Source organism: Bos grunniens, chromosome 18, assembly GCF_055505025.1.
Source record: "Bos grunniens cultivar Pamir isolate PY7600 chromosome 18, Bosgru_T2T1.0, whole genome shotgun sequence".
In the NCBI taxonomy this organism is placed as follows: Eukaryota; Metazoa; Chordata; class Mammalia; order Artiodactyla; family Bovidae; genus Bos; species Bos grunniens.
Genome location: NC_141182.1, coordinates 14,807,710 through 14,835,061, shown reverse-complemented (window position 1 = coordinate 14,835,061; position 27,352 = coordinate 14,807,710). Strand labels below are relative to the sequence as shown.

General features: G+C 56.0%; 2 protein-coding genes and 1 long non-coding RNA gene across 6 annotated transcripts; all 3 read right to left on the bottom strand.

Moving 5' to 3' along the window:
* Positions 1-1,945: 1,945 nt before the first annotated feature.
* Positions 1,946-4,766, bottom strand: MC1R (melanocortin 1 receptor). The gene has a single exon (XM_086350485.1). It carries the CDS (start codon positions 3,406-3,408, stop codon positions 2,455-2,457), a length of 954 nt encoding a protein of 317 aa, XP_086206611.1. The 5' UTR covers positions 3,409-4,766; the 3' UTR covers positions 1,946-2,454.
* A 1,163-nt stretch (positions 4,767-5,929) lies between these two features.
* Positions 5,930-27,307, bottom strand: TCF25 (TCF25 ribosome quality control complex subunit). Of its 4 annotated transcripts, none has more exons than XM_086350432.1 (18): positions 27,092-27,307; positions 19,181-19,345; positions 18,355-18,426; positions 17,843-17,961; positions 17,438-17,503; positions 14,619-14,701; positions 13,669-13,799; positions 13,474-13,573; positions 12,932-13,025; positions 11,811-11,903; positions 11,588-11,693; positions 10,526-10,685; positions 9,722-9,809; positions 9,086-9,244; positions 8,901-8,991; positions 8,420-8,499; positions 7,369-7,441; positions 5,930-7,283 (listed from the first exon to the last, which is right to left on the bottom strand). In XM_086350432.1, exons 1-18 carry the CDS (start codon positions 27,281-27,283, stop codon positions 7,125-7,127), a joined length of 2,031 nt encoding a protein of 676 aa, XP_086206558.1. In that variant the 5' UTR covers positions 27,284-27,307; the 3' UTR covers positions 5,930-7,124. The 4 variants fall into 4 exon arrangements, 2 of the variants coding, with proteins under 2 accessions (XP_086206558.1, XP_086206559.1); XM_086350433.1 differs by having other exon boundaries at positions 17,843-17,958; XR_015145409.1 differs by lacking the exons at positions 5,930-7,283; positions 7,369-7,441; positions 8,420-8,499; ... (1 more) ...; positions 9,086-9,244; positions 9,722-9,809 and having other exon boundaries at positions 11,811-12,059.
* Positions 23,759-25,752, bottom strand: LOC147353123 (uncharacterized). The gene is made up of 2 exons (XR_015145420.1): positions 25,087-25,752; positions 23,759-24,987 (listed from the first exon to the last, which is right to left on the bottom strand). It is a non-coding gene; the product is annotated as an uncharacterized LOC147353123 (long non-coding RNA).
* Positions 27,308-27,352: the final 45 nt, after the last annotated feature.

The following is a 27,352-nucleotide window of genomic DNA, read 5'->3' as shown; positions in this document are numbered from 1 at the left end:
ACAATAGAAGCCCCCCTTGGCCCTTGGCCCCCGCCCCGACTGCCCTCTGCTCCCCTCCCCAGCGGGAGCCTCACCCCTCGGCGCAGCAAGGAGGGTCTTTCTTGTGCACACCTGATTAGGGACCAACCCCATGTTCCCACACCGGAAGGCCAGAAGGGACGCCTCCCAGCACCCCTCCTTTGTCAGAAGGGGCAGACCAGGTACTCTGAGCTTTGCCCGCAGCCTTTGATGGTGGGGGAGGCAGGCAAGGCTGCAGCGGGCACTAGATTCTCTCCAGAAGAAAGCAAGCTGGGGCAAGGCTCCTAGACGTCTGAGTCAGAAGGGCGGTGGCTGCAGGAGTTGGAGGTGGGTTCCTATGGCAGTTCTGTCACTGCTCATCTCTGCAGTGGGGTGCCACCTGCCCCTGCTGCCCCAGGGCACTGCCATGACATTCCAGGTGGACCTATTGCGATTGGGTGCTTTGTACCCCTGCCAGACACGCACTTGGACGTAGCTGCTGCTTAGTGAGCAATGGTGTCCAGGATTGTCATAAGGACACACACAAGCCAGACACAGAACTATCAGTCTGGGGGGTGGTGTGTCTGACTCACTCCTTGCTGTCACTCGTACCCCTAGAGTCTTGATCCAAATGAGGCCAAGGAAATTCAGTGGGTGGGGAGAGGCTCTGTAAGGAGTTGGTGTTTGCAGCCGGGAGAGGTCACTGTCAGAAAAGAAGAGACTCACGGTACACACCCTGGACGACACCACCAGTCTCCTGAGGTCACAGGGTAGAGTGAAACCACCTACAAGAAAGCCCGTCTTACATTTCAGTGACAAAAGCCTCTGGGAGGGTTTCAGCCACAGAGTGTATAGCCTGTTCCCATGTGCTCACACTGCTTGTGGGTGCCCCTCTTTCCCCTCATGAAGCTCCCCAACTTGGCAAGTCTGGAAAGGGTCTTTTGTTCTCAAGAGATGCCCCTCCCCCACAATGTGTCTCTGATGTGGTTTCCTGTGTTTGGTTTCCAGCTGCCTGGGGCCCCTCCCTGTCCCCGTTCAGGGGGTCCTTTTCCCTGGAAGGAAGAAGCTTCGCACCCAGTTGAGCAGGACCCATCACCCACCTGCCGCCCTGCGGGATGGCTCCCGGCCAGGACCTCTCCCCCTCCATCCCCAGAGGAACTGAGGCTGGCTCGAGGCTGACTCATCGTCCATCTCCCAGCAAAGGCCGGCCCTGCCGGGAACCAGCTCCCAGCCCCGAGGCCAACAGTCAGGTGGCACTGCCAGGGTAGGGGACTGGCCAGGGGGCTGCAGGGCTGGCTGGTACCCCTGCTTTTCGTCCATAAGCCTGTCCCAGCAAGAGGGTAGGGCATATGCTCTGTCTGTGGAGGAATGGGGTGGGGGTGGGGCAGGGGGAGGACCCCGCCCACTCCCCTGGGGCTTGGATGCCCCTTAGCCCCTGGACAACCACACCCTATTCTGGGCAGCTTGTCTCACACCTCCCAGGGCTGGCGGGGTACTGACTCTTCTCCCAGCAGGACGGAACTTAAAAGCAGACCCCAGCCTCTGGGCCACCCTGCAGCAGATACGGAGGCTGAGAGAGGGCCATGTTCTGGCCAGAGTCACACACGGGTCACCATGGTCCTGCCTCTGCTGCAGCTGAGGGCAGCTGGGAAGTGCCAGGGTCTTGACACAATGGAGGTGACTCGGAGCGGGGGACCTCTGGGCTGGGGTTTGCACCATAGACAGAATGCAAAGACACAGGATGGAGTGGGTGTGACTGGGGTCTCCTCGCCCTTCCCCAGGTGAGTCCTCTGACACTGGGGGCTGTGGTGTCATGACTTGGGCAGGTAAGCCATGTTTTCTGACTGGCTCCTGGGACTTAGGTCTTACCCCTCTTCACCACACTCCCACTCCTCCGCCCCAAGCTTCAGGCAACTTTCGGAAAGAGGCAAGAAAGATGGGAAGGAGGTTGCACCAAGCATCACGTTTATTAATACTGCTGCACTGCTTCCTGGCCCTGGAGCCTGCATATTGGCTGCTGGTTCCCCAGAGCAGGCCTGGCTGGGGTGTCTGCCGAATGCATGTGCTGCTGGCAGATGGGCTGAGCCCGGCTCCCAGTCACCACAGAGCGTTAGAAGAGAAAAGCCCCCACTGTGGGCCCCACCTCCTCCTGTGCTGGTCATGAAGTCCTTGGAGCGGGACTTCCCACAGCTTTGGGTGGGGTGGGGTGTGGGCACCGGCCCCAGAGTGGGGCCCCAGATGGAGGGGTGGGGGCCCTCCTTTCTAGGTGTGGGAGGCCATGCCCCACCATCTCCCCAGCCTCCTCATTCTGCACAGCCTCCTGGAGAGTCCTGCAATTCCCCTCTCAGGCCCCAAAGGCCTGTGCACCCTCACCTTCAGGGATGGTCTAGCCGATCCTCTTTGTCAAGGGACTGCCCTGGCCTCACAGGCCTGGGGCACACGACGGCACTGCCACCCTCACCAGGAGCACTGCAGCACCTCTTGGAGCGTCTTCCGGAGCTCCTGGCTGCGGAAGGCATAGATGAGGGGGTCCACAATGGCGTTGCAAATGATGAGGGCCAGGAAGAGGTTGAAGTTCTTGAAGATGCAGCCACAGGTGGGGTGCTGGGGGCAGAGGACGATGAGCGAGAGGTGCAGGAAGAAGGGGCCCCAGCAGAGGAAGAAGACGCCCAGCAGGATGGTGAGGGTGGCAGCGCCCTTGAGGCCAAAGCCCTGATGAATGGGGCGCTGCCTCTTCTGGAGCCGGGCGATGCCCCGGGCATGCTGGCAGGCCCGGGCCAGCATGTGGACGTAGAGGACGGCCATCAGGGCCAGCATAGCTATGAAGAGGCCAACGAGGCACAGCAGGATGACCTTGTGGTTGTAGTAGGTGATGAAGAGCAGGCTGGTGAGGATGCTGGCCACCCAGATGGCCGCAATGATCCTCCACGCTCGGGGCAGTGTCACAACACTGTGGTACCGCAGGGCGTAGAAGATGGAGATGTAGCGGTCCACAGCAATGGCACCCAGGAAGCAGAGGCTGGACACCATGGATCCACAGATGAGCACGTCGATGACATTGTCCAGCTGCTGCACCACGGCCGCCTGGGTGGCCAGGACACCGGCCTCCAGCAGCAGCATGACTGCCGTCTCCAGCACGTTGCTGACGCTCACCAGCAAGTCAGACACAGCCAGGCAGCAGATAAAGTAGTACATGGGGGAGTGCAGGTTGCGGTTCTTGGCAATGGCAGCCACTACCAGCACGTTCTCCACGAGACTCACCAGCCCCAGGCTGAGAAAGAGCCCGTCAGGGATGGACACCTCCAGGCACTGGGGCCCCGTCCGGTTGGGGGCCAGGGTGAAGGGGAGGGTGGCTGGGGGCGTGCAGTTAAGGGAACCCAGCAGCCGCCTCTGGGAGCCAAGTGCAGGCATCGTCCCGCAGGGAGCAGGAAGGGGTGCTTGCTCTCAGGGTCCTGCTCAACTCATGGCTCCCCTGGGAGGGGCCTCACACCTCCCCTCCCTGGCTGGACAAATGTCAGCCCAGGCATGGCCCCAAGCGTGTGGGGCCAGCCCTCTGGGCGCGGCTTCGCTCTTCTGTTCTCAGTCCGCCTCCCCACCTCTTCCCTGGATGTGCGGTTGCCCACAGGCAGACATTTCTGGGCCGCTTGCCTCCTCCTGTCCTGTGGGGACCTCTTGCCTTACCGGGCCGCGGTAGGCTGAGGTCCAGGGAGAACAGAGCCTTCCTTGGCATCTTTAAAGTCGTCACGGAGTCCCTCCTCCTGAGGGCGGCCACATGATGGGCGTGTGCCGGGCTGCAGCGAGGTCCGCCACCAGGTGGCGCAGGCGGAGCCCAGGCCTGTCAGACGGAGGCAGTCCGGCCTGTGCAGCGGTCGGTGCTCGGCCAACGGGTGCTCCAGGTGATGCAGGTGGGGGCGGGGGGCCTGCAGACCTGCCTGAGACCTCCAACCCTCTTCCAAGCCCGACATAAAACCATTACCTCCTCCCTGAAGCCGTCCAATCTTGCCTCAGGAACCCCCACCCTGGCCCTAGCCACCTTCCCTCCCGACTCATGTTAAAGGCTGGCTGAGGGCAACCCCGCCCAAGGACTCCCAGCCCCTTCACCGCACTGTGGCTTCTCCCTGGGGTGCGGGGGCGGGGTGGTGGGGAGGGACTGCCAGTCCTTCCCTAACAGCCCCCATTTCCTCTGTGAAAGGTCACCACAGCCGGCCCAGAGCCAGCAACCACTTCAAGGACAAACCTTTGTCTGCAGCCGCGTGCCAGCCCCCCAGCACTTTCTCACTGAGGAGTGCGTGGTGCTGACGACAAACCCTCCTAGGAGGAGGGTGGAGTGTACAGGCCGGCCCCACTGGGGGGTGGTGGGGGAGTCAGAGGTGGGCCGATGGGGCTGGTATGCTACCGGCGCTGGTCTGTCAGGGTCTCTCCTCCTCTGCCAGACGGCCAAGGCCCGCACCTGTCCCGTGCCCTCCTCCCTTCCCTTTCCGGGACTCACATGGCCCTCTCCTTTGTGGCTCTGTCAGTGCTGTTTATTGAAGCTCATGGTAGGTGAGAGACAGTACACAGGTTATAAACATGCAGGTTGGTGCATGCCGCACCCAGCACCCTCGGGACCGCAGCACTCCATAATCAGTCAACCTAACATGACCACACCAGACTCTCTGGGGCACCTCCTGCCCAGCAGCCACTCCCTGATCATCGTTTTTGCCATTTTAGAACCTGACCCATAGGACTCAGGGCCCTTTCTCACTCAGCACTGAGACACTCTCTTGGCTGCACTCAGTGGTCAGCAAGGCACTGGCCAGGTGGGCATCTGGGCGGCTCCTGTTTTGTCACAAACATTGCTGCTGGGTGACAACACCTGGTCAGAGCCACACTTTCAGCTTTGGTAGATTCAGGGAAACCCTTTTACCTGCTGGTGGACTGTTTGCCTATTCCTGGCTAGGCACGAGCCTCACACCCCTGTGTAGAAGAACCAGGCACAGGGTGCCCCCCTGGTGGACAGCCCCCAAAGGAAAAAAGGGTCCCAGAAGAGGACCACGCAAGAGCCACGGCAAGGCCTGTGCTGGGACCTCGGCCCTGAACCGGCCATGCAAGCCTAGGACTCCCCAGGTACCAACCAAGGCCACTGGGTGAGTGGCATCCTGCCTCCAGCTTCCATGTCATTGCTGCCCCGTAAATGAGGCCTTTGAGCTGCCTGCGCCTCTCCAGCCCCCAGTCGCCCAGCCTGAGACTTCAAAGGGCGTGAGAACTGGGCTGCCTTTGCCAGGAGCCACAGCCCTCTTCCTGGGGAGGCCTCGCGACTCCCCATCTGGTGCTCACCCGCAGGCGGGGGACAGCAGGACCGCCGAGCTGCAATTGGTCACAGTCCTGGGAACCATCCATGCGAACCCACAGCTAGCCCTGCAGCCTGTCCGCCTCTACCCCTGGGAGTAAACGAGTGAGGGGAGACAGGCGGGGCGGGGGGCATGGCCACCCCCTCAGAGGATACACCACGTGAGACCATGTGCCAAGTGCATGTGGAGGCTGAGTGGGAACCCCAGAACCAGAAGAGGGCCAGGCACACAGAGGCTCGTCCCATGAGGGAGCTCCTGGGAGCCGGAGCCTGAGGAGCCTCTGTCTGCAGAGCTGAGGGGTGCCTGCATGCAGCCAGTCACACCAGAGTGGCCCACCTTCAAGGGGTCACCCGAGGGCAGCCATGGGGAATGTGCTGCCGAACCCCCACTCCCCACCCCGCCCCACCCCGCAGGGAGAGCTCAGCAAGGCCTGGCCCAGAGTCGAGTCATAGGGTCTTGGTTCAAGAACTGTCTATTTTCTTTTGAACTTGGGGAAGGGAGGGGCTTTTGTGCCCCTTCTTTGGTGCTCATGCTGAAGACCTGAGGTGTGGTGTGACTTGGTAGGAAAGAGTACAACAGCAATCCATGAGCAACACAAGGTCTGAGTGATCAGGTGAGACTTTATAGCACAGATGTCTAGATGTAAGGGCCCTGGCTGTCTAATTCTAGCAGCCAGAGCAGCATGGCTAAGCACTGTGTGGGCAGCAGGCCTGGGCCCAGCCTCTGCTTCACTATCCCAGGACCCTGGCTCTTCATCATAAAGTTGGACTGCTGGTTGCAAGATGGCTGCTGTAGCTCCATACATCACAGCCCCACCTAAATGTATTTAAAGTTGAAAGAGGCAGGGCACCAAGCTCTCCTTGCTTGCCTGTCATTTTCAGAGAGCAAGTCCCTTCCCAGAAGATCCCCAGCAGACTGTTACTGGGCAGTCTATCACAGGCCACACTGGTGGGGGCTGTGTGGCTCCAGGGCAGGCCTGGTCTCTGGAGCTAGGTGTGGATGGTGGGAAGTTTAGCTCACAGCATCATGTCTGAAGGGCGCGGTCCTTGCCAGGTGTTCAGGTGCCCCTCACCTGGGAACGGCTGGAGGGTGAGCTCACATCACTAGGATGCCTTGGACTTCCTGGAAGATGGGCGATGGAACGGACTTGAGTGGTTGTTGATGGGAGACAACTAGGTCACACCTGTTGCCACACTGACCGGCCTGGGGCCCAGATGCTGCCCTGGAGCACACAGGCAGCCTCTGTGGGCAGAGGTCAGGGCCGGGAGGGTGCTCAGTAGACAAGAGGACCCAGTGGGACTCAACCTCGGTGGCCTGGATCCTTGTACCACCACACAGCGTCCTCAGTCACAGGCGGCCCGTGTGGTTCTGAGCTGTCACTCGAGTGCTAGGACGCATCCTGGATGAAGCATCTTGGTCTTCGCCCTCTCCACCCCTCAGTCCATTTGCCCCCAGATCAAGTGCCCCCTAGTCTCTGCCTCGTTCACTCCCCAGAGCTGCCAGGATGAGCAATCTTCCCAAGACATATCTCTTGGCTTCCACACCCACCCGCGTTCCCTGAAGCCAGCATGGACTCTGGCCCTGTGATGCCCCGGGGCAGCAGGGCAGTGGCGGCGAGGTCCTGCCCGTGAGGGGAGCTGGGGTCGGCGACTGCAGCCCTGGGAAAGAAGAGTTCACGCAGCAGAGTGCAACCCACGTAGTTTATAGAAGAGCAGAGCAGGCGGCGACCTGGCCGATCCGACCAGAACAGAACCTGGAGCACAACTGTGCAGCACTGGGGCGTGCGACCCGCTGGACTCAGTCCCACTCCCCGTCGCCCTCAGGGTGCTCCTCGGGCAGCACCTCCAGGTCGTGGAAGTGGAAGTTGGCCATCATGTCCCGCACAGCCAGCATCAGTCTGTTCAGGCCCTGGTCACGGTGCAGACCCCCGGGCCCCCCGTCCTCCGGTCGCTCCCCCTGTGGAAACGAGACTCGTCTGAGCCAGGCCTCCAGGCCCAACACCCAGTCTCAGGCTGGCGCCCTGTGGGCTGACGCCACATACCTCCACAGTGTAGTTGGGCAGGAGTGAGCGGAAGAAGAGGGCGATGGTGTTTCCGTGGCTGATGGGGCTGAGCCTGCAGGAGGGAGTCAGGATGGTCAGAAAGGCCTGGTGGGCTGGGAGGGCAGCCCCCATGAAGGCTGGGGCCTGAGGGGGAAGGGGATCTACAGCAGGGTTGGCCCTTTGGAACGAGGCTGGTTGAGCAGAGTACAAAGCGGGGCCACTGCAGCCAAGCCCCACTGCATCTTGAGAAAAGCTGTGTTTCCAAGCGTCCTTCCCTCCGAGTTGTGCAGTGAGAGACGATGTTAGCAAGTGCATCTCGGGGGCCTCCTGCACTTTCTGGGCGCCTGGAGCCAGGATGGTCCCCAACTGTCCTTAGTGGGACCACACCCCACATGCCAGCTTGGTTTTGAGCCTTCTGATACTCATCATTAATAATTTTCATCTTAATCCACTGACAATTTAACTGTGGACTGTATTTATGAACGTGTACTCTAAGTTTTATACTTCAACGGAGGAAAAAAATACCTGGCTCTAGAAAATACCTCCACCTGAGCCCTGGACATGAGAAAGTCTGTCTGAGTCTCCTAGGCTGGGGACTGTGAGGTGGGCTCTGCGTGAAGTGAAGCACTTACTCACTCAGTGCTAAAGGCCATAAGGAAAGGGAAAAAAGCCTGTCTCCGACACGATTCTGGAGCAGCCTGGACAATTGGGCCTCGGGGACTCCTTCCCAGCCTCTGGCTGTGCCGGATGCTTGTCCCTGGGGCCCTGCACGGGCTGAAGCTCCCACGGGAAACCAGCTGCTCCTCACAACCCAGGCTCACAGCTGTCTCCTCCCGGTTCTTACAACAGTTCTGATTACGTTTACTCCTGGATTCGATACCCATGTCCCATTGTATCCACCACCTGCTCCAGACCTGACAGAGAAACGCCCTTGGGTGGACAGATATGTGAAAACACACGGCCAGCAGAGGCTGACTCTTTTTTTTGAGACCCTCCGAGCCCCAGCACTGACCTCGGAGCAGTGCAAGCCTAGGAGCAAAGAAAGAAGTACCTCTCTGGTCTGACGTAGGAGTAGATGGTGTCCAGTGGGGGCAGAGGGTCGAAGCCCAACACAGACTGTGTGGTCACATCCTACGGAAAGGGACAGAGAGCATGGGCTGCTTTCAACTGACTCGACTCTGGACCAGACATTTCTGCTGAGAGTGGGCCGCATTCCCTGTCGGGGAAGTCTGGGGCGGGGGGCTTCCTCCACCAGGACACTCAGCCTGTCTGCTCTGAGGATCGGGGTGAACCCGGGACAAGCATATGTGTGGGAATCACAAGGCCTCCGCTCACAGGTGCTGTGACTCCCCCCAAATGTCAGGGCTGCTGGCTACAGGCCGTGGGCCCTGAGCCGCCGGGTCACCACTCTGTACCCCGTAAGATCACGGAAGCTGCAGGCACGGCTCTGCCTCTCAGGGGGCTCTGCATGGACCATGACCTGGGGGCAGAGCTGCTGGAGGGACAGAGCCTGCGGTCAGCCCTCTCCTTACCGGCGGCAGGGCGGCCACAGCCTCCTTGATCTCAGACAGGACCACATGCCGGTGGATGTTCCTGGGCGCCCGCTGGTACAGCACCTTGCGCCTGGGGCCGGGAGACGAGGGTGGCGCTGCAGGAGGCTGCGGCCCCACGAGAGAGGCCGGCCCTCCGCACTGCCTGCTCCCACGCCCCAGCTCACCTGCTCTCACACGCCTCCACGGCAGGGTCCCCGGCGTCCACCGCCTGTAGAACCTTGTGCACATTCTCCTCCAGCCAGCTCATGGTGGCCGGCTCCTTCCAGAGGAAGTGTGACCTCCCCAGGTACAGGCTCACCAGCTGGCTCAGGGCGGGCGGCTGGCTGTGGGCAGCGGGGACTGTGAGACCCTGTGGGCCAGCTCCATGGGCCCACTGGTGCTCTGGGGGTCCCAGGCTGTTGGCAACCCCGAGCAGAAGGAGGCTGCCCCGAGGGGGCTGCTGTCCCGGGATGCGGCTCCCAGGGCAGGGCACCCAGGCATTTCCTTCTGTGCAGCGAGCACCCTTACTAAGAACAAGTTCCCCAATGACAACATAAACACTCGGAGAAAGTGTGCACCTGTGGACACAGACCTGAGGACCCGCCTTGGTGTACTGACCAGCCTTGAGGTGCCTGGCTCCCGTCACAGGTTTTCCTTCATTTATTATGAGAAATTTTAAAAGGCAGCAGGTGGCAACACAGGCATCTGGACCACATGCACAGCTACAGCAACACTATGCTCGCCCAGCAGACACACTGCAGTGGCCCCAGGCTGACACCCAGGTGGTCGCTCCCCAGGCCCCAGGCACCTCCAGTCTGTACCTGATTTCGGCGTCGGGTCCGAAGAAGTGGTGCGTGGCCACGGTGGCGTCGGGGCGTACACTGCAGTACTCGAGCAGGGGCATGAGCACTGTGGGGGAGCAGGGCGGCACCCTGAGGGGCTGAGGCCAAGGAAACTCACCCAAGACTCCCGAGCACGTGTGCTGGACGCTGTCATCAGAGACCCTCCCCCAGCGCTCTCCCTGGGACAGGCAACCATACAGCTGCCCACCTGCCCTATGGGGCTTCCCCATGAAGCGGGTGACCTCCCTGTGCAGGGGTCTCAATGGGGCAAGGTCAGCTCCCCTCAGACCCAGCCAGGCAGCCCCATGCGTGGATGGAGCCAGATCGAGATGAGCAGGAGGCCCCGAGCAACCAGGCCACCCGCAGGCAGGCTCGTACCGGGGAGGGAGCCCCTTGGGAACTACACACAGAACAGGACCGCAGCGCCACCAGGGCCTGATGGGGCGGCGGGCCCTCTTCCCATCCACGCAGCCAGACTTCAGGGGCCCATGGAAACCGGCAGGTCATCAGAGAAAACCAGGGCAACCCCGACCCCGAGCTCCTCACGCAGTGAGAGCGGGGTCCTCAGGACAAGGACAGACACCCTGCTTCCGTCACACCCAGCCTAGTGCCCTCTCCCTGGAAGCCTACGCTTCAGGGGACAAGTTCTGCTAGAACTGTCAATATGTGAAGACGCCCTAAGCCCCGCAGATGCTCTGAGAGCACAGCTGGCTTTCAGATGCATCATCGGGAGCTGGGCCAGCATGGGACCCACTCATGCCTAGAGCTGCAGGGCACACCCACCTCCGGGGAACATGGTGAGCGCCTGCTGGATCCGGACACAGGCCTCCTCCCTCGCGGAGCTCATCTCCTGCTCGGAGAGGTCTGCCTGTTGGCTCAGCAGGAAATAGGCCAGCGGCACAGAGAAGGCAAAGTTTGGGAGCTGGGACAGGTTCCGATGGGCCTACAAGGGGAAGGAGAAGTTTGGGGCTTCAAGATGATACTCATGGGCACATGGCTTGCACGGGCAAGCTGTCCCTTCCTCTGTGCAGAAAGGCAAATAAAAGGACCCAGGTGTGGGGACAGAGGCAGGCCGGGTGAGTGAGGGAAGGCCAGATGCCCACCTTCCCAAGGCTCAGGGTCATCTGGGCAGTGGAATCGCCCCCCACCTCCACGGCTGCTGACACCCGGCCCTCGCCGCCCTGCCTACGGGCACAGGGCAGAACACACACGATGTAAGATGCTCTGGGAGGATGAAGCCACGGTCTCACCCCAAACATTCAGGGGCAGCCCCTGCAGCTATGTTCCTGTGACCTCAGGAACTTGTGTGAACTAGACCCCATGGGTGGGGATCCTCGCCCAACTACACCACCGACCCAGAGTTCAAAGGGATCCATGTATTTAGCCTTCAATTATACACCGGCGTGTGCTAATGAGGAAGTTCAAAGAGCAGCAACAGCTGTCACCTCCTGCCTCTACCCACTCCTGACTGGAGGTGTCCCCCAAGACAGCACCACCCAACAGGAGCACACCATCAGTATACAGTTTCTAGCAGCAAATTAAAAGAAAACGGGTGAAATTGATGCTAATACCTTACATGCAACCTAGTGCACCTAACACAGCAACGCTTGCGTGTGAAGCCACCCTGAAGGCCATCAGTGGGGCTGCTGGTGTCCTCACTCCTGCCCAGTCTCAGACCCCTCTGGCACCAACGTGTCCAGGGGTCTATGGCCATCCCCTCCCCCAGGCCTCCTCTGCGCTTGCACTCACCTGTAAGCAGGTGGCGAGGCAGAGAGGCAGGAGCACTAGGGTCTGCCCCAGAGTCTCCCTGGAGGCCCACCCTGCCTGGCCTGTGCGCATACCCACCTCCCACTCTTCGAACAGGTGGATCAAGTACTCGTAGCTCCGCGCTCGTAAGGCCAGGTGGTCGATCAGCAGCAGCATGCACAGGGGGTCCTCATCCGGCTCCAGGCTTCCAGGGGGAGGCAGCATGGTGAGCAGGGCAGGCAGAGGGAGACAAAACCCAGAGTGGGCCAGCGCGGACACCCACGGGCTGCAGCCCCAGGCTGGGGAGCAGCGGCAGCCCTACCTGAGGATGAGCTTGCAGTACTCCAGCGCCGTGCGTGGGCAGCCCCGCTTCTCCAGGAAGCTCATCTGCTTGTAGAGGGCCAGGTAGAAGCTCCTAGACCCAAGACAGTTCCTCGTGAATGAGCGCGGCAGCAGGCCACACCGCACGTCGCTCGGCGCCTCGTCCGACGCCGCGTCCACCCTCTGCCCGCGGGCTGCGCTGGCGTATCCCGTGTGGCCTAATCAGCGCCAACATTCGCCAGGGTCCTGTCTGCAGAGAAGGTGACTCTGCTTGTTGTCTGCAGTCACATGTGCGAGCACGGACAGAAAACCAAGCTGATGTGTTAGTGGAGACCTCCATCTTCTTAGGCTTTCTCTTAAAAATAAATCTTGTTTAAGGGAAGAGACTTAACACCTCCAACTGTAATCACCATCTTCATTTATCCTCCAATTTCAACTGTCACCACTACTCTGTTAATGCCTGCTAATGCCAGGAACGTCAGTGTTTTCAGCATCTCAAAGAACTAAAGAGTTTCACTGGAGAGAGCTCATACAATTAAATGCAAGAGAGAAAGTTCAGGACTGGCCCGGTGCCCTGGGGCCCAGCACAGCCCCCAGCTCGGGGGACACAGCCCACGTGGGACACGACAGGAGGGTGGAGAGGGAGCCTGGGCTGTGGAGCCTGTCCACGTGTGCAGGGCCCTGAGGCGGAGGCCCAGGAGGGAGGCTGCGCTGCTGAGTGAGGGCTTCGGGGGAGGGGCATCTGCAGGAAGAGGGTCCCACATGCGTGTGTGACCAACCACCACACATGGACATGATGACTCCACTCGCAGTGCCAACATGCACGCCTGCCCATAGGCTTTCCAAAGGATCCTGAGTCCAGACACAAGAGGAAGTACAACTGCAGGTCCCATGTGGTGAAATGGCTGATGGTTTCCGTCCTATTGCGCACAAGTGTCAACCCCAGGCCAGCCGGTCCTGTCCATCCCTGGGCCCAGCCCTCCTGCATCCAAGCTTTAGACACAGTGAGATACCCGAGGATCGCAGTGGTGCCCCCATAGACTGTCCAGCCCTCACGTCGTGACGCCTATGACCCCTGCAAGGGAACACAGAGGCCCACAAACCCCCGGGCGGTCGGCTCACCTGTTCTCAGGCCTGCGGTAGTCCAGCCGGCAGGTCCCACTGGTGAGGCTGAACAAGGGGTGGAAGGCACACTCCATGCTGTACAGCGCACGCTCTGCCGGCCAACACACAGCGGGCGTCAGTCACAAGGGAGTCGTGACTTGGCCACACCCCTCAAGAAACCCAGATGCCCCCAGGGGCCAACTCCCGGGAGCCAGGGTGGGAACCGGCTGGGAGAATGAAAGAAGGGATGAAATGCTGACACAGGGCTCACACAGGTCAACCCTGAGGACATCGTGATAAATCAAAGAAGCCAGGCCGAGACACACTGGTCGAGATTCCATTCACAGGACAGTTCAAAGACAGAGGGCAGACTGGTGGTTGCTGGGGCGGGGGAGGGGAAGTGACGGCTGATGGTCAAGGTCCTTTGACACCCCATGGGAATGATCTAGTATCAGCAGGGGTGTGGCTAAACAGCTGTGTGTACACTAGGTCCATAAAGCTGTATTTAGAGAGCGTCCCCGCCTATATGCAGGCAGGTGCTGGCTGCTGGCCGGCCTTACCCACGAGGTCGCGTGCCGTCTCCTGGTCCTCCTGAAAGCGGCATGCGTCACTGAGCTGCAGGAGCGAGTCCACGTGGTAGGGGCTTGACTGGAGCAGGACCTATGGGGGAAGGGGGATGCGTGCTGACAAGATGACACCCAGGCAGGCCCCGGGCCTCCGGACGCCCCCAGGACCACACCAGGGTACCAACGCACCACAATGTTATTGGGCTCCATGGACTCGACGGCGGCCAGGAACTTGTGCTGCGTCTGTTGGTACTCCTCGCTGTGCTCAAAGGCGAAGACCGAGCGGCCTTTCCTGGATTCCAACAGCCGCATCGACAGACCTGGGGTGGGGGTTGCCCACATCAGGATGCCCAGAGCCGACTGCCCGTGGCTCAGGCCACACCTCCGACGCCCCTTCTACCCTTTCTCCCCCGAGAAAGGTGGACAACAGGGGGACATGCAGAGCCCGCCCCAACCCCCCAACCTGGTCAGCCCTGGACATGGTTTGCTTAAAGTCAGAATCCAGATGCCACCCCCAAGGCGACAGGGACTGCTAACTCATGACACCCTCTGCTCCTATGCTGACGCTGGGTGCCAGGTCCAGGGTCTGAGAAGCCTGACAACTTCATCTCTTTCAGCACCTTCGTGAGACCCGTCAGGGTCGGGGGATGCCCTTAGCCACAGTCTCTGACAAAGTCTACTCCAGCCCAACAGGACCCCGTGGCACTGTGTCCTCTGCCTGCACTCAGGGGCCGCTGTTGCGAGCGTGGGAGGGAAGGGCCAGGGGGACGAGGTGTCCACCAGGCCCTCACTGGGCACAAGGGGCCTCGCAGGGCACCCCAGGCCCCAGGGCACCCCCATCCGTCACGCCACACAGCCAAGCCCCCAGCAGGGCACTGCTCCACATCCAAACCTTTCTGCTCTGCAGCTGTTCTATGAATTCTGTACACTTGTGAGTTTGCAACCGAACACAGAACAGCACAGCTAAAGAATGAACTTACTGGTTCCTGTGCGGCAGGACCCACAGCACAAAGGGAGAAGGTGGAGCAAAGCGGATTACCACACGGCTGAGAAGACAGACGGTGGTGGGGTCTGAGCCCAGATGCTGGAGCCCCTGGGAGCACATGCACACACAGAGCCTGGCGGCCCCCCTCCCTCACCTGGTTTGGTGTACCGGGGCCACGTGCTCTTCGGGGTGGTCAGCCATGTACACTTGGGGTACACGCGCTGTCTCTGCCGCGGCCTGGGGAGAATGGACAGGGCATGGCTTTACTTCGGCAGGCAAGGACAGCATATAAACTGGACGTCAGGCTGCCAGATGGGACTGCAGACTGTGATCCGAGCAACCAAACCACACATGTAGAGGTAAGAAAAACAAGAAACTCAGGCTAGTGAAACAGCAGGAAAGGTAAAAAAAAGCAGCACAAGGTGGAACCTAACGTGAAGATGACAAGGAGAGAGGGAGCCTGCAACGAGTTGCAGATGTGCTGGCCTCCGTGGTCGACGACCCGCTGAATAGGGTCCACCAGCAAACCCCAGAGGGACGGGGCATCAGTGCCCAAACATCAGCACGCTTCTGGAGAGAGAAAACCAGCCACACAAACACCAGCACGAGTGGGCCGTGGCCCGGCTCCCTCCCCTAGCCCTCCCCCAATCTCTTAAAGGCCGGTGTTCTCTGCTGCGGTGTTCTCTGCTGCAGGCGCCAGGCCCTCCGCTCAGCCATGGTTACACCAAAGGCTTTCTCCTCTATGACGGAACTGAGCAGCAGTGGCCTAGTGGACTCGTCTATATTTCTCTGTATAATTCTTTGATTATTTGAATTATTTCATCAAGAAAAAAAAATAAGTAAGAATCTGGATTGGGTGAGGAACGGGATGAAAAAGTATGGCCCTTCTTCCAACACAGAAGTAAAAAACTGGGACTTCCCTGGTGGTCCTGTGGTTCAGGATCCTCCTTCCCTTTCAAACGCAGGGGATGCGTCTGATCCCTGGTCGGGGAACTAAGATCCCACATGTTGCAGGACAACCAGGCCTGCATGTCACAACTGCTGAGCTTCCCCGTTCTGGAGCCCATGGGCCACAACCAAAGACCCAGCATTCCACAACGAGGATCCTACACGCACAACTACGATCCAACGCGGCCAAATAAAGTTTTTAAAATCCCACTTACTCCAAAAAAAAAAAAGTAAAAAACTACAGGAGAAAACACAACTCTTAAGAAAACAGCGGTCAAAACCTGGAGGAAACTGAAATGTGGGATGGTTCTGGGTGACTGGTAAGGTGTACAAAAAAGCATTAACCAGATGCTCAGAACTGTCCCGTCTAGGAATCCGAGGGAGGGTCCAACCCTGCACGGGGGCTGCCAGGCAGGAGAGGCTGCCCTGGGAGGTGGTGTGCCAAGCGGGGGGCAGACACCAGCAGCAGAGAAGGTGAGGCGCACAGGGCACCAGGAGGTCTCAAGATGGCCAGAGACGCATGGGGCCCGGGGCCCAGGAGAAACCACAGCTTCTCAGGGGAGCCTATACACAGGACTTAAGTGTTCAAAGGAGTAAATGGGATAAAAAGTACAATTTACCACTGAAAACATAAATGCAGAGCTATTAAATACTAGTATACTAACAACTGTAATTTGCACAGAAATACAATCAGGCAAACATGTAAAGATGCGGTACAGAACGACTGGGCAGATGGCCAACAGAGGACGCAAGGAAGCAGGGTGGAAGGTCGAGCCCAGGGGAGCCCAGGTGAAAAAGACAACGTTTTGAGCTAAAAACGTTCTTCCTTAATACTCCAAAAAGGAAGACAAAGTCAGAGACCTCTGTGTCCTGAATAACTGAACACCGAAACCAAAAGCAAATTATAAAGCAAACACAATGAGAAACTCAATGGCTCAGATTCCGTGCTTCCACTGCAGGGGTCATGGGTTCAATCCCTGGCTGGGGAACCAAGATCCCTCATGGTGAGCAACCAGGCCAAGAAAAACCAAACCAACAAATCTCAACACATAACTATTTTTCACCTTGTTATCACAACAGTCTTTAAAGCCTCCCACGCCTCCCATGGATCCGAGCAGGAAGCCACACCCAGATTGGGGGCGCGGGTTCAACTCTAAAGAGGGCAGTGGGTGGCACCCCCACGCCAAGTGCCAGAAGGGGCTACAGTCAAATACACCCCAGCACCTGTGCCCTGTTATACGGTGCCCAGAGCTCAGCCATGCAAACCAGGCACGTGAAAGACAGCAGGACCCGCGGGCCCAGGATGCACAGCAGACAGCCGGCCTGGAGCTGCTGGAGTAAGCGGCTGTTTTTCACAGAAGCATTGAGTCCTACAGTCAGAAACATGCACTTGAAAAGATAAAGCCTAGGGTGCTCAGGGCTGGTGTGCTGGGATGACCCACAGGGATGGGATGGGGAGGCAGATGGGAGGGGAGCTCAGGATGGGGAACACATGTACACCCATGGCTGATTCATGTCAGTGTATGGCAAAAACCACTACAATACTGTAAAGTAATTAGCCTCCAATTAAAATAAGTTCTTTTAAAAAAGAAAAAAAAAAAAGAAAAGATAAAGCCTGGGCCGAGGGAAAATTCCCTCAGTTGGGGCTGGGCCTGCAAGGGAGCACAGGGCAGAACAGCCCCTCCCACAGAGCCTGGGATCACAGTGCTCTGGGCACTCCCATGGCCTTGAAAACACGGCCGTGGCCACAGAACCCACTTCATAAAGATCAGACTTCTGTCAGAACCCGAACTCCAGGTTAGAGTTGCTCTCGACTGCAAAGCAAAAATGCACCTGGCTGAGATTTCAAGGCTGTGTAAAATTAGGACCCTGGTGGGCAGCAGCAGTGAGGGATGGAGCCTGGCTCCCACCGGCAAGGCCGCACGACTTCTCCCCAGTTCCCCTCAGGCCCTGGGACTCCGCTTGTCACTGTGGCTCTAAAGCCCCTCCCCGCCCCCTTCAGTGAGAACACAGCCGTGGCCTTACCTCTGCTCCCCGAGAACAGCTCTGGCACCAAAATATCTTTTCAGCTCTGTGTCTGGATTCAAGTGTCTAGAGAATTGAAAATTTTAGAGAGAAAAATGAAGATGAGCGCTCTGACAACAATCCTGGGAATGTTAGAAAGTCACATGAGAACCCAACAGGGAAAATCGCTCTCCTGCCTGCTGACGTTCTCTGCAACCACATAGCCTGTGGCCACGCTGGCCACCACTCGCTGGGCATGAAACCGAGGGGTCTTCCCTGCCTTAGGAAGGAAGGAGGCCACGGTCGGTGGTAGGGACAGGAGCAGAGGAGGTCATACACTCGGAATATTCCCAGGCACATAGAGCTAGAGAAAGGTCCTGCTGGGTCAGCACCGCCCATGCCCACTGCTTCCCCGCGCGGCCGCACCTGTGCTCCACATACAGGACATGCTTCTTCGTGCTCAGGGGGGGCGGGCCCGGGCGGCTGGCACCGCTGGCATCCTCGATCCTCTCCAGGATGCGGTCAATGTCCTCCAGGCCATTCTGCTGAGAGTCCCAAATGACACACACACCAACGGAGCATCAGTGGCAAAATCTACTTTCACTAAAAGCAAGTATTATATCATGTCTCCTTCCTGAAAGACAGTCCACTCTGAACACTATGTACTGCAGGAATAGCGAGGAAAAAGGAGAGGTGTGTCGTAAGATGGGCAGTCAGAACCACGGACCGGGAAGGGACTCAGCGTCTGCACTGTTTCAGATGTTTGCCAGAAAACGGACAGCACAGACGGCTCCAAGCCTCTGGGATCTAAGTGAACAAGTTTGCTCATTTCCCCAATCTCTGAATAGTCAACAAAATATCAAGTAACACTGGCCTGTTTTCAACACCACCTCAAGAAACAGAAAAGAACAGAGAGGAAATCTGCCAGCTGTACATACCGAGGTTTCTCCTGCGTTTTTCTTATTTTTCTGTTTTCTTTTCTTCTTGCGGATTTTGCTACAGGTATTGGACTAACAAAAGAAGCACATTTCACTCAATGGCCAGAGGTGAGGACATCTTAAACCCAAGAACTAGCTGGGGGGAGGGGCAGTCAGCTGAGGGGAAGATGGCAGCAGCCTGCCTTCTGAATCCCCTAGGAACACACCCACTTCTCTCCAGCAGCTGACCCTCCTCCAGTCTCCCTGACTCCGGTCTCACCCTGCCTTTCTTAGGTGTCCCTGACAACTCATGGGCTCTGGACCATACACCCGCCTGCCCTCTGCTGCTGTGCCTCACCGAGTCAGCCACTCCCCACCTCGGTCAGCAGGCCCCTCCCACTTGCAAGGCCCCCTGCCTCGAGATCTCTCGTGCCTTCACCTGGCCACCTCCTTCCATCAGTGCGAAGGTCCTCAAGGAAGCCCCCCAACACCCCAAGACCAGTGGTGCCCAGCTGCACCAGAGGTCCCTGGAGGGCACAGATGGGCCTGCAGTCAGCACTTACCAGGTGAATGATGAGGGGCCTCCTATGGGGACCCCTTCTCGTCCAACCCTAACCTAGCCTATGTGTTTCTTCAAGGAGCATCCACCCAGTGGCAAACAACACACCCAGAAAGTGGGAGGCAGGCCCTGTGCCAGGAAGACGTGCCTAGAGGCCCCTACTTGTGGCCCTTCCCCGGCCACCACAAGTCTCGAGAAGTCCATGTGAGTCTGATCATGGCTCCCAAGGCAATCCAGGGAGCCAGGCAAGTCACAGAGCACAGCAGCGGGATGGAAGGTGGGCCGCACCTGCTCTGAGGGAACCGCTGTGTCTGCCGCGTTGCCGCCCCTGGTGGACTCTGAATGCCCGCTCTGGGCCCTCCTCTTGTTCCCTGACACCACAGCGTCCACAAGCAGACAGTCTGTCCTCTCCCCATTCACCCCGGGTGCCTCGTCCAGGTCCTCGATGTTTATCTGGAAACATAGATGGGGAAGCAAGGGCATTAGGGCTGCATCCTAGTCACCAATTACAAAGGTGAATCTGAGACACACGTGTCTTGGGGTGGTGGGTGCATGTCAGGTCACTGAAGTGGCAAAGGGGAGGACCATGAACATCACCTGTCTAGGGTCCCCAGGGAACGCAAGGGCGCCATGAGGCCACATCATCTGTGCTGAGCAGTGACAAGTGGTCCCCCTCGAGCACCACTCCAGAGCGACGGTTTGCAAACATACTTGCTCAGCTAATGCCTCACTGCTCCCTTTTCCTGCCTGGACTCCAGCTAGCCGGTCTACACCGGCAGACAGGACCAGCGCTGGGGAGAAGGTGGGCGACACGCACAAGTTAAGGATGGGACCTCAGTTGGTGGTGAACAGGGATAAGCCACACACACGCATGCACGCAAACCTCAGGGACCCAAATCTGGATGGATGGTAGGTCCCAGAAGACACACATCCTCGCGCTCGAGAGGGGCGGGGGACAAGTCATGGGACAAGTTCTGGCCCTCTGGCCAGTAAACGAACCAGCAAGCCAGAGGCAACGCAGCAGCAACCCCCAGGCTCCACGAGCCAGATCTGAGGGCCCCACGCTGCTTTGCTGAGGTCCAAAAGTAGAGAAATGAAACCACATTTGATTCAGAACATCCAAAAAACATAAAGCTCAAAAAATAAAAAATAAAATCCACTCTAACCCCAGAGCCCTAAGATGATTTCAAAACAAAACTGGGACAACGTCCTCAGCGACCGTGCACTGCCTGCTCCCGCAGGCCCAGGCTCCCACAGGTCTCAGGGAGGGACATACGCCTGTATGGGTGCCCTGGTTTCCTGTCTTCAGCAGTAGAGGTTCCCATGGGGCAGGGACAAAGCATGAGGCTGTGTGATGGCTTGCCGGTCCCTCAAATTCACAGCTCTTCTGTAACGACTGGAAACGGGGAGCGGCAGGGGCGGGGGCTGCTCCCCACACCAGCGCCACAAAGGGAAGAAGTACAGGCAGGGTCTTGTGATGTTTCTTCTCTGTGGCGGGGGTCCTGGAGGAACGGCCCGCACGCTTTGTCTAGGATTCTGCACCTCCGGGAAGTTAGGGACTGGTTCTCTTTTAAGTCCTGCTCACTTCCTTCAAACAAACTCTCATTTTTGAGCCCCCTTTGGAAGCTCTGAGAAAGTTTTGAGAAATTTCAATTAATAACAAGCATGCCAAGATCAACTTCCCCGGAAAGAAAACCTCTGACTGTGCACGCAGGACGCAAGGGCTCTGCACATCGGCAGCTTCACTGCTACCCACACTGGCTGGTGCCGCCCGGCACCTCTGTCCAGCACCCTGACGTGTTCGACTCGCCATCCAGGAGCCTCCAGGTCGGTCATCAGCTTCAAGGTCCCAAATGGATGCCAACTTCCAGAGGCTCTTGTCCACTGCCGGTGTGCACTCTGGGATCCACAGTAAGACAGGGCGCAAAGCACACTAATAGTGAGGATGCGGGAGGGGCTGGATCTCTGTTGGAGGTAGGAAGCTTTTTACTAAAACTCTTGAAATGAATGTACAGGACAAGTTTTGGAGGAGGTGTGTGACCCAAACTCTGGTCGAAAGACAAGGCCCTTCCATGACCCCAGAACACGGGCCACGGCTCAGGCGGCCGAGTCCTAGGCTTTTCACCACTATGACTTTGACTGTCCCAGCACGCTGCACCCACAGGCCAGTGTCTTCTTGTGTCTAGTCCCACAGTGTATGGCTTCTGAGGGTCGTCTCATTCTTTTTCTAAAAGATTTACTTTTGGCTGCGCCGGCTCATCATTGCTGCATGTGGGCTTTCTCTACTTATGGTGCTTGAGCTTCTCATTGCTGGGGCTTCTCTTGTTGTGGAGAATGGGCTCCACAGCGAGTGAGCTTCTGCAGTTGTGGTACCCGGGCTTACATGGCCCTTGGCCTGTGGCATCTTCCTAGACCAGGAAGCGAACCCATGTCCTCATGCTCAATGCACAAAGAACTTCATGACAACATTCACAGAAAGGAAAATAAAAGAATATCAAAACCCCATTAGGTAAATAAATAGTAAGAAGAGGCAAACAGTCAATTGCTTTTAAGAGAAATTTTAACACTAAAAAACATTGTGTACTTACCCTAATATGTACCACATCCAGCACTCCTCACTCTGCCACATACATCCACATTACCAGTTGGTATCATTTACCCTCAAAATGAAGTTTCCTTTAACATTTCTTTTAGTGTAGGCCTTATGGCAATCATTTTTCTCAGCTTTTGTGCTTATGAAAATATTTTTATTTCACAATCATTTGTGATAAACATTTCACTGGACATAGAATGCACTTTAAGGATGCTGACCCACTCTGAGCCAGAGTGGGTCAGTAATTGCTTTCCTATAGACAACCTGTCTCTTACCTCCAGTGTCTTTTATGACTTTTCTTCACCATGGGTTTTCAGCAATTATGATTTAAACTGTTGCTAAACTGTATCCCACTTGGAGTCTGTTGAACATTTTGGATCTATGGGGCTTTCTTCTGTGTCAAATTTGAGGCTTTATACCACAATTTCATTGATGGCTTTTTCTGCAGAACCCCTCCCGTTCTGCTCCTCCAATTACAGACATTAAACAACCTGATACTGCTCTACAAAGTACTAATTTTTCCCACCACGCTCCCCCTTTCTGGATCGTTGGATGGTTTTTTTTGCCCTTAGTTCAAGATCACTGATCTTTTCTTCTCAATTATCTAATCTGCTACTCAGACCATTGAGTTATTCATTCCAGATAGTAAATATTTTCCCATCTGGAATTTGCCCTTTTATAGTTTTTACTTCTATAATGAGATTCTCTATTTTTTCCCTCATTATGTTCATGATTTCCTTTATTTATTTATTTATTTTTATTCATGATTTCCTTTAAATCCTTGAACATATTTATATCTTGTCTTAGGCTTGTATATGATTTTACCATCTGTCATCAGCATGTGTGTTTCTACTGAATGCTTTTTCTCCTGATTACAAATCACATCTTCCTGCTTCCTCATGTGTTTGTAATTTTTTAGTGGGCACTGATTGTCATGATTTGACACTGCCGAGTGACTGGATTTTGTAGTTTTCTTTAACAGAGTGTTGATATTTATTTAGGCCGGCAGTAAGTTTACTTGCAGATTAGCACAATTCCTCCAAACTTTATCTTTAGGCTATCTTAGGATGGGCATAGGGCATTCTTCACCGGAGGGTGACTGCCTTACTCCTACGGCAAGGCCTTTCGGAGGCCTCCACTCATCACCAGGCTTCTCTATGCGGCCTCTCTGCTCTGGTTGGTCAGAGCTGAATGTCTTCCCAAGCCCATGAACTCAAGTGGTGGTCAATCTCTGGTGTTGTCCCTCCTCCACTGGCTGTTCTATGCCCAAACAGCCAGGTATCGAGCCCAAGACTCCAAGCAGGCTTCTAGAACTCCCTCTTTCCAGCTCCCTCTCCCTTAACTCAAGCCACCTCTGCAGACCCCAAATCTAGTCTACCCCTCACTCCCCGACTCACCGAGAGCACCATGGTCTGCTGGGACAGCCTCCCTGTGCTAATCTCTGGACAGTGTCTCCAAGCAGAAAGCTGGCAGAGAGGACTTGGGGACCTGAGACCTGCACAGGGGACTTGGGGACCTGAGACCTGCAACGTTTGTTGTCTAATGTCTGAACATGATTAGTTCAGTATTCTGCTGGTCCTACAGTTGTTTAGGGCAAGAGGGCTACTTCAGTACCTGTTATTCTGCCAGGGCTCAAGTAGAAACCTTACTTTTGTTTCTATTAATGCACTGCTTGGTTTACTGAGAGATTATTTTTGGCTCTACAAAAATAAGCCTTTTGGGGAATTCCTGGCAGTCCAGTGGTTAGGGTTCTGTGCTTTCACTGCAGGGGCCTGAGTTTGATCACTGATCAGGGAACTAAGATCCTGCAGGTTGAAAAAACAAAAAGGCTTTTATTTTAGTTATTTTTCCCATTTAAAGAGAGAAAACATTAAACCTCTGCGATACTGACAGAGTACTCCTATGGTGTGTAGTTAATGAGTACAAAGCCTCATCTACTGTCTACTGTAGGCAGACACTGGCATCAGTGAGGCCATCTCTGCTAAGGTTTTCTCACAAACTTGAGGATAAAACAATTGATGTGACATGACGTTAACATGAAGAATCTTAGAAAACTATGGTAATCCTCATCCAAATGTGCCCTTGACCAGTGAAAACAGCTATTGAGGTTCTAACGCCACCTGATATTAAACGCATTTGTGAATATGAAGCCGGGCATTTTGCTCCTGAACTGGACATCAAAGACGAAGATGACACATATTGGCAAGTTGGCAGTCACTGAACAACGTCAAGTTCTTACTCCACTCAAACAATAGCAACCTGAACAATGAAGCTTATTTTGAAAGAAGTTTGTTTTTATTTAATTACATAATTTTAGATTTCCTTTATAATTGAGGTTTCTTTCAGAGACTGGTTACTGCATTGTACATGAAAACAGAGAGACAGACTCATGCAATTCTCTGGAACAAAATGGTCTTCTTGCTAAAACTTTTCAATGATATAGAGTAAAACTTGACAGTTTTCAAAAGTTTCTGTAGTTTTAATCAAATTGTCAAAGTGGTCCCTGACCCCAAAACACTAGTGAGTTCTATTTCACAACACTATGTAACAGTTGTGCAGTACGTTATGCTGCAAAATTCAAACTATACCCTCAAAACAGGCATGTTTATCATATACATTATATTTCAATAAAAAGGATTTTCAAAAACCACTCGGAATGAGGTAGGACAGATGATTTCTAATCTAAGGCCAAGGAAACTCACCCAAGAGCCAGAAAAGAGGACAGCCCCAGTCACAGACACCCTAGAGATCTTCCCACTCGCAGGGATGGTGGGGGAACCACTTAAGTCCTATTACACCCTTTCTTGGTTGTTAACATCATTTAATACCAACATCTGCTGAGTGCTGTGTGCCTGGCATGGAGTTCACTGATCGCCTGTGACAACCCCATGGGGCAGGAAGCAGGGGAGCTGACACATATGTTCACATATGTTACGAATGCCATCTGAGTTCCCACAGGTAAGGACAGGTGGAGCCATGATGCAAATCTGGGTCCTTCTGACTGCAAAGTTAGGTGCAGGCTCTCACAGGCTGGCCTCAGAGAACCTCCCTGCACACCCACGGGGGCAGATGCCACTCCAGGGGTGGGGACACACTGGGGAACAATGAAGTCTCCATTCTCACAAGGCAGAGGGAGGCAAGCAGCACAAGATAAAAAGAACATGGAGGTAACTTGGCTGGTTTCCTCTGTGATAAACCTCCATGGGAAAAGGACAAAGACCAGAAGAACGGGCACGGGAGTGGGAGGGGGGTGTAATTTTAAATTGGGAAGGATGAGCGAGATTCAGAAGGCAACATCTGAGCAAAGCCTGAGAAGTGAGCGATGGGGGAACAGAGGGGGAACAGCATCCCCAGGCAGAGGGGATAGCAGGAGATCTGTGTTTCTGGCCTGTGGCTCCAGCAGATGAGCAACATGACCCAGGCCCTCGGGGGCTATAAGGAAGCAGGGTTGACAGCAGACATGGACCTGACAGGATCCCTGTGGCTACTGCGTCCAGACAGGCTGCAGAGGACAAGAGGGTGAGCAGGAGTGGTCAGAATGATTCAGGTGGAGGCAATGGCCACCCCACAGGCGCTGCGCCTGGAGCCGTCCAGGCCTTACCAGGCTCTGCATGTGGTGTGTGAGAGAGAAAGGTCATGGGTGCTTCCAGGCTGCTGGCCTTAGTGACAGGAGAGTGGAGCTCCCTCAACAGTCAGGGAGGGCTGGAGGAGGCAGAAGGCAGCTGAAGCTTGGACACACCATGTCTGAGATGTCTGCAGAACATCTAAAGGGGACGATGGGAGGTGAGGTGTGAATCCAGAGACCACGATGGAGGTCTGTGCCGGCCACATCAGTGTCCTACCGGAAAGCACAAGGGAACACACACAGCACAGACAGACAGGTGCAGCCACTGATCCCCTGACCTGAGTTCATGGGGCTCCACATAAGCATCCTTTCCCTCTGTTCACACAGAGAAAAACCTGCCTTTTCCCCCATTTATCCCACATACCCTGCCCTACTGTCCATCTTTCCATTCTACTTTCCATTCTTCTTCAGAAGGGACACTAACTATGCCTCAGAGACAAATACCAGGGCATGGTTAAGAGTACAACTGTAAGTCATCAAGCCTGGATTTACACAGTGGGTGTCACTTACTACCTCATTTGTACAATGGGGACAACATGACCTGGGCAAACAGTAAGGCACACAACATCACACGAGTGCCTGGGATGTGTGAATGTTCTCCAAATACCTTATTATTGTTTGACTTAAAAAAAAAAAAAAAAAAAAAGACTAAACCTGGAGGATGTCAGAATAAGGAGAAATTACCCTGACAGAAGATCCGTGAAAATGGCCAACTCCAGCACAAACCCATTTCAGACTGTGAACAAGTGGGATGGAAAGAAGCCCTGAGGGTTTTGGGACAAGTCAAAAGTAACTGCAAAATTTAGGGATAAATGATTTGATGAGAGCCTTGGGGTAAAACAACCAGATGTGGCTGTATGTGGGGAGCCAGGGAAGCTGGTAGGGGGAACATGAAGGTTACTTATAACACTCTGTTTTTGCATATGTTGGAACTGTTCCATAATAAAAAGTTACAAAGAAAGAAATGACAAGAAACAAGGGTGTGGGGAGGCTCAGAAGAGGTGGACAGAGAATCCAGAGATTTTGAAGACAGATTTCATGCCACCCCCAGCAGAAACTGGAGTGAGGCTTTCTCACCTTAGAGAGACATGGACAACCATTAAACCAAACTTCCTGTGTGGGACGGGCGGCCTACACTCCCCATTGTCTTAGGATGGGTCCTAACGTGCCACCTTCCTGTGAAGTTGGGAGCCAGACCAAGAGAGAGGTGTTTTCTCCCAGATCTTCAGACCTACTGCTACTCCTCCAATCGCTAGGCAGTAGTGTGGAGCCCCAGGTGTGTGCTGGGCACAGGAAGCAGACATGCTACCTGCTACACAGGGGAGTCGGAGGAGCCAGAACCAGCACATGCAAAATTACAGACCCAGTTGGGTTTTCCCTGGCAGTCCAGTGGTTAGGATTCTAAGCTCTCAGTGCCAAGTGCCCAGGTTCACTCCTGGTCAGGGAACTAAGATATCACTAGCCACGCAGCCAAAAGAAAAAAAATAAAATTACAGTCTGAAGCCAGAGCTTTGGAGAACCCAGGGTGGGGGCGTTATTTCTCGGTGCCTGGCACCTGCTGTGGGAGATGAAGCGACGAGCAAGGGAGAGGCACAGAGTACTGGGTTGTGAGAACATTTGCGAAGGCCCTGCGACGGCACCGCGGAGGAGATACTTAACCCTGAAATCAGAGTTGGAGCCCCGAGTCTATGGGAGTGATGCCCCGCCCACCACACCGCGGTCCCGCCCCCATGACAGGCCCTGCCCACCCCGCGGCAGCCTGGACCCTACTTACCCCGCCCCTGAACGCTATGGCCCCTCCCCTCACCGCGGCACAAACCCAACGTAGCTCCACCCCCTGGCCTCAGGTCACCGCCCACTTCTTTCGCCCCGCCCTCCCCACTGCAGCCCAGACCCTCTTCGCCCCGCCCCTGACGTCACTGGCCCGCCTCGCACACCGCCCCCACCTGCTGCCCCCACCCCAGGTAGCCCCACGTCTCACCAGCTCGAACCGGTTGTTGACTCGGACTCCCTCCTTCCCTGCGCCCCGGGGGCGCCGGCCACCTGGACCCCGCTTTGGGCATTCTTCTTCCACATCATCGTCATCATGAAGGACAAACTGCAGGGCACCAGGCCCGAGGGGCTCCTGGCCGCGCTGTTCCCCTCTCAGCCTTCGGAGGGCCCGGCGCGACATAGGACCCAACAGCCGCTGACGTCTGGAGACAGGCAGAAGGAAGAGCAGAAAAGAGAGCAGCTGGCGCGC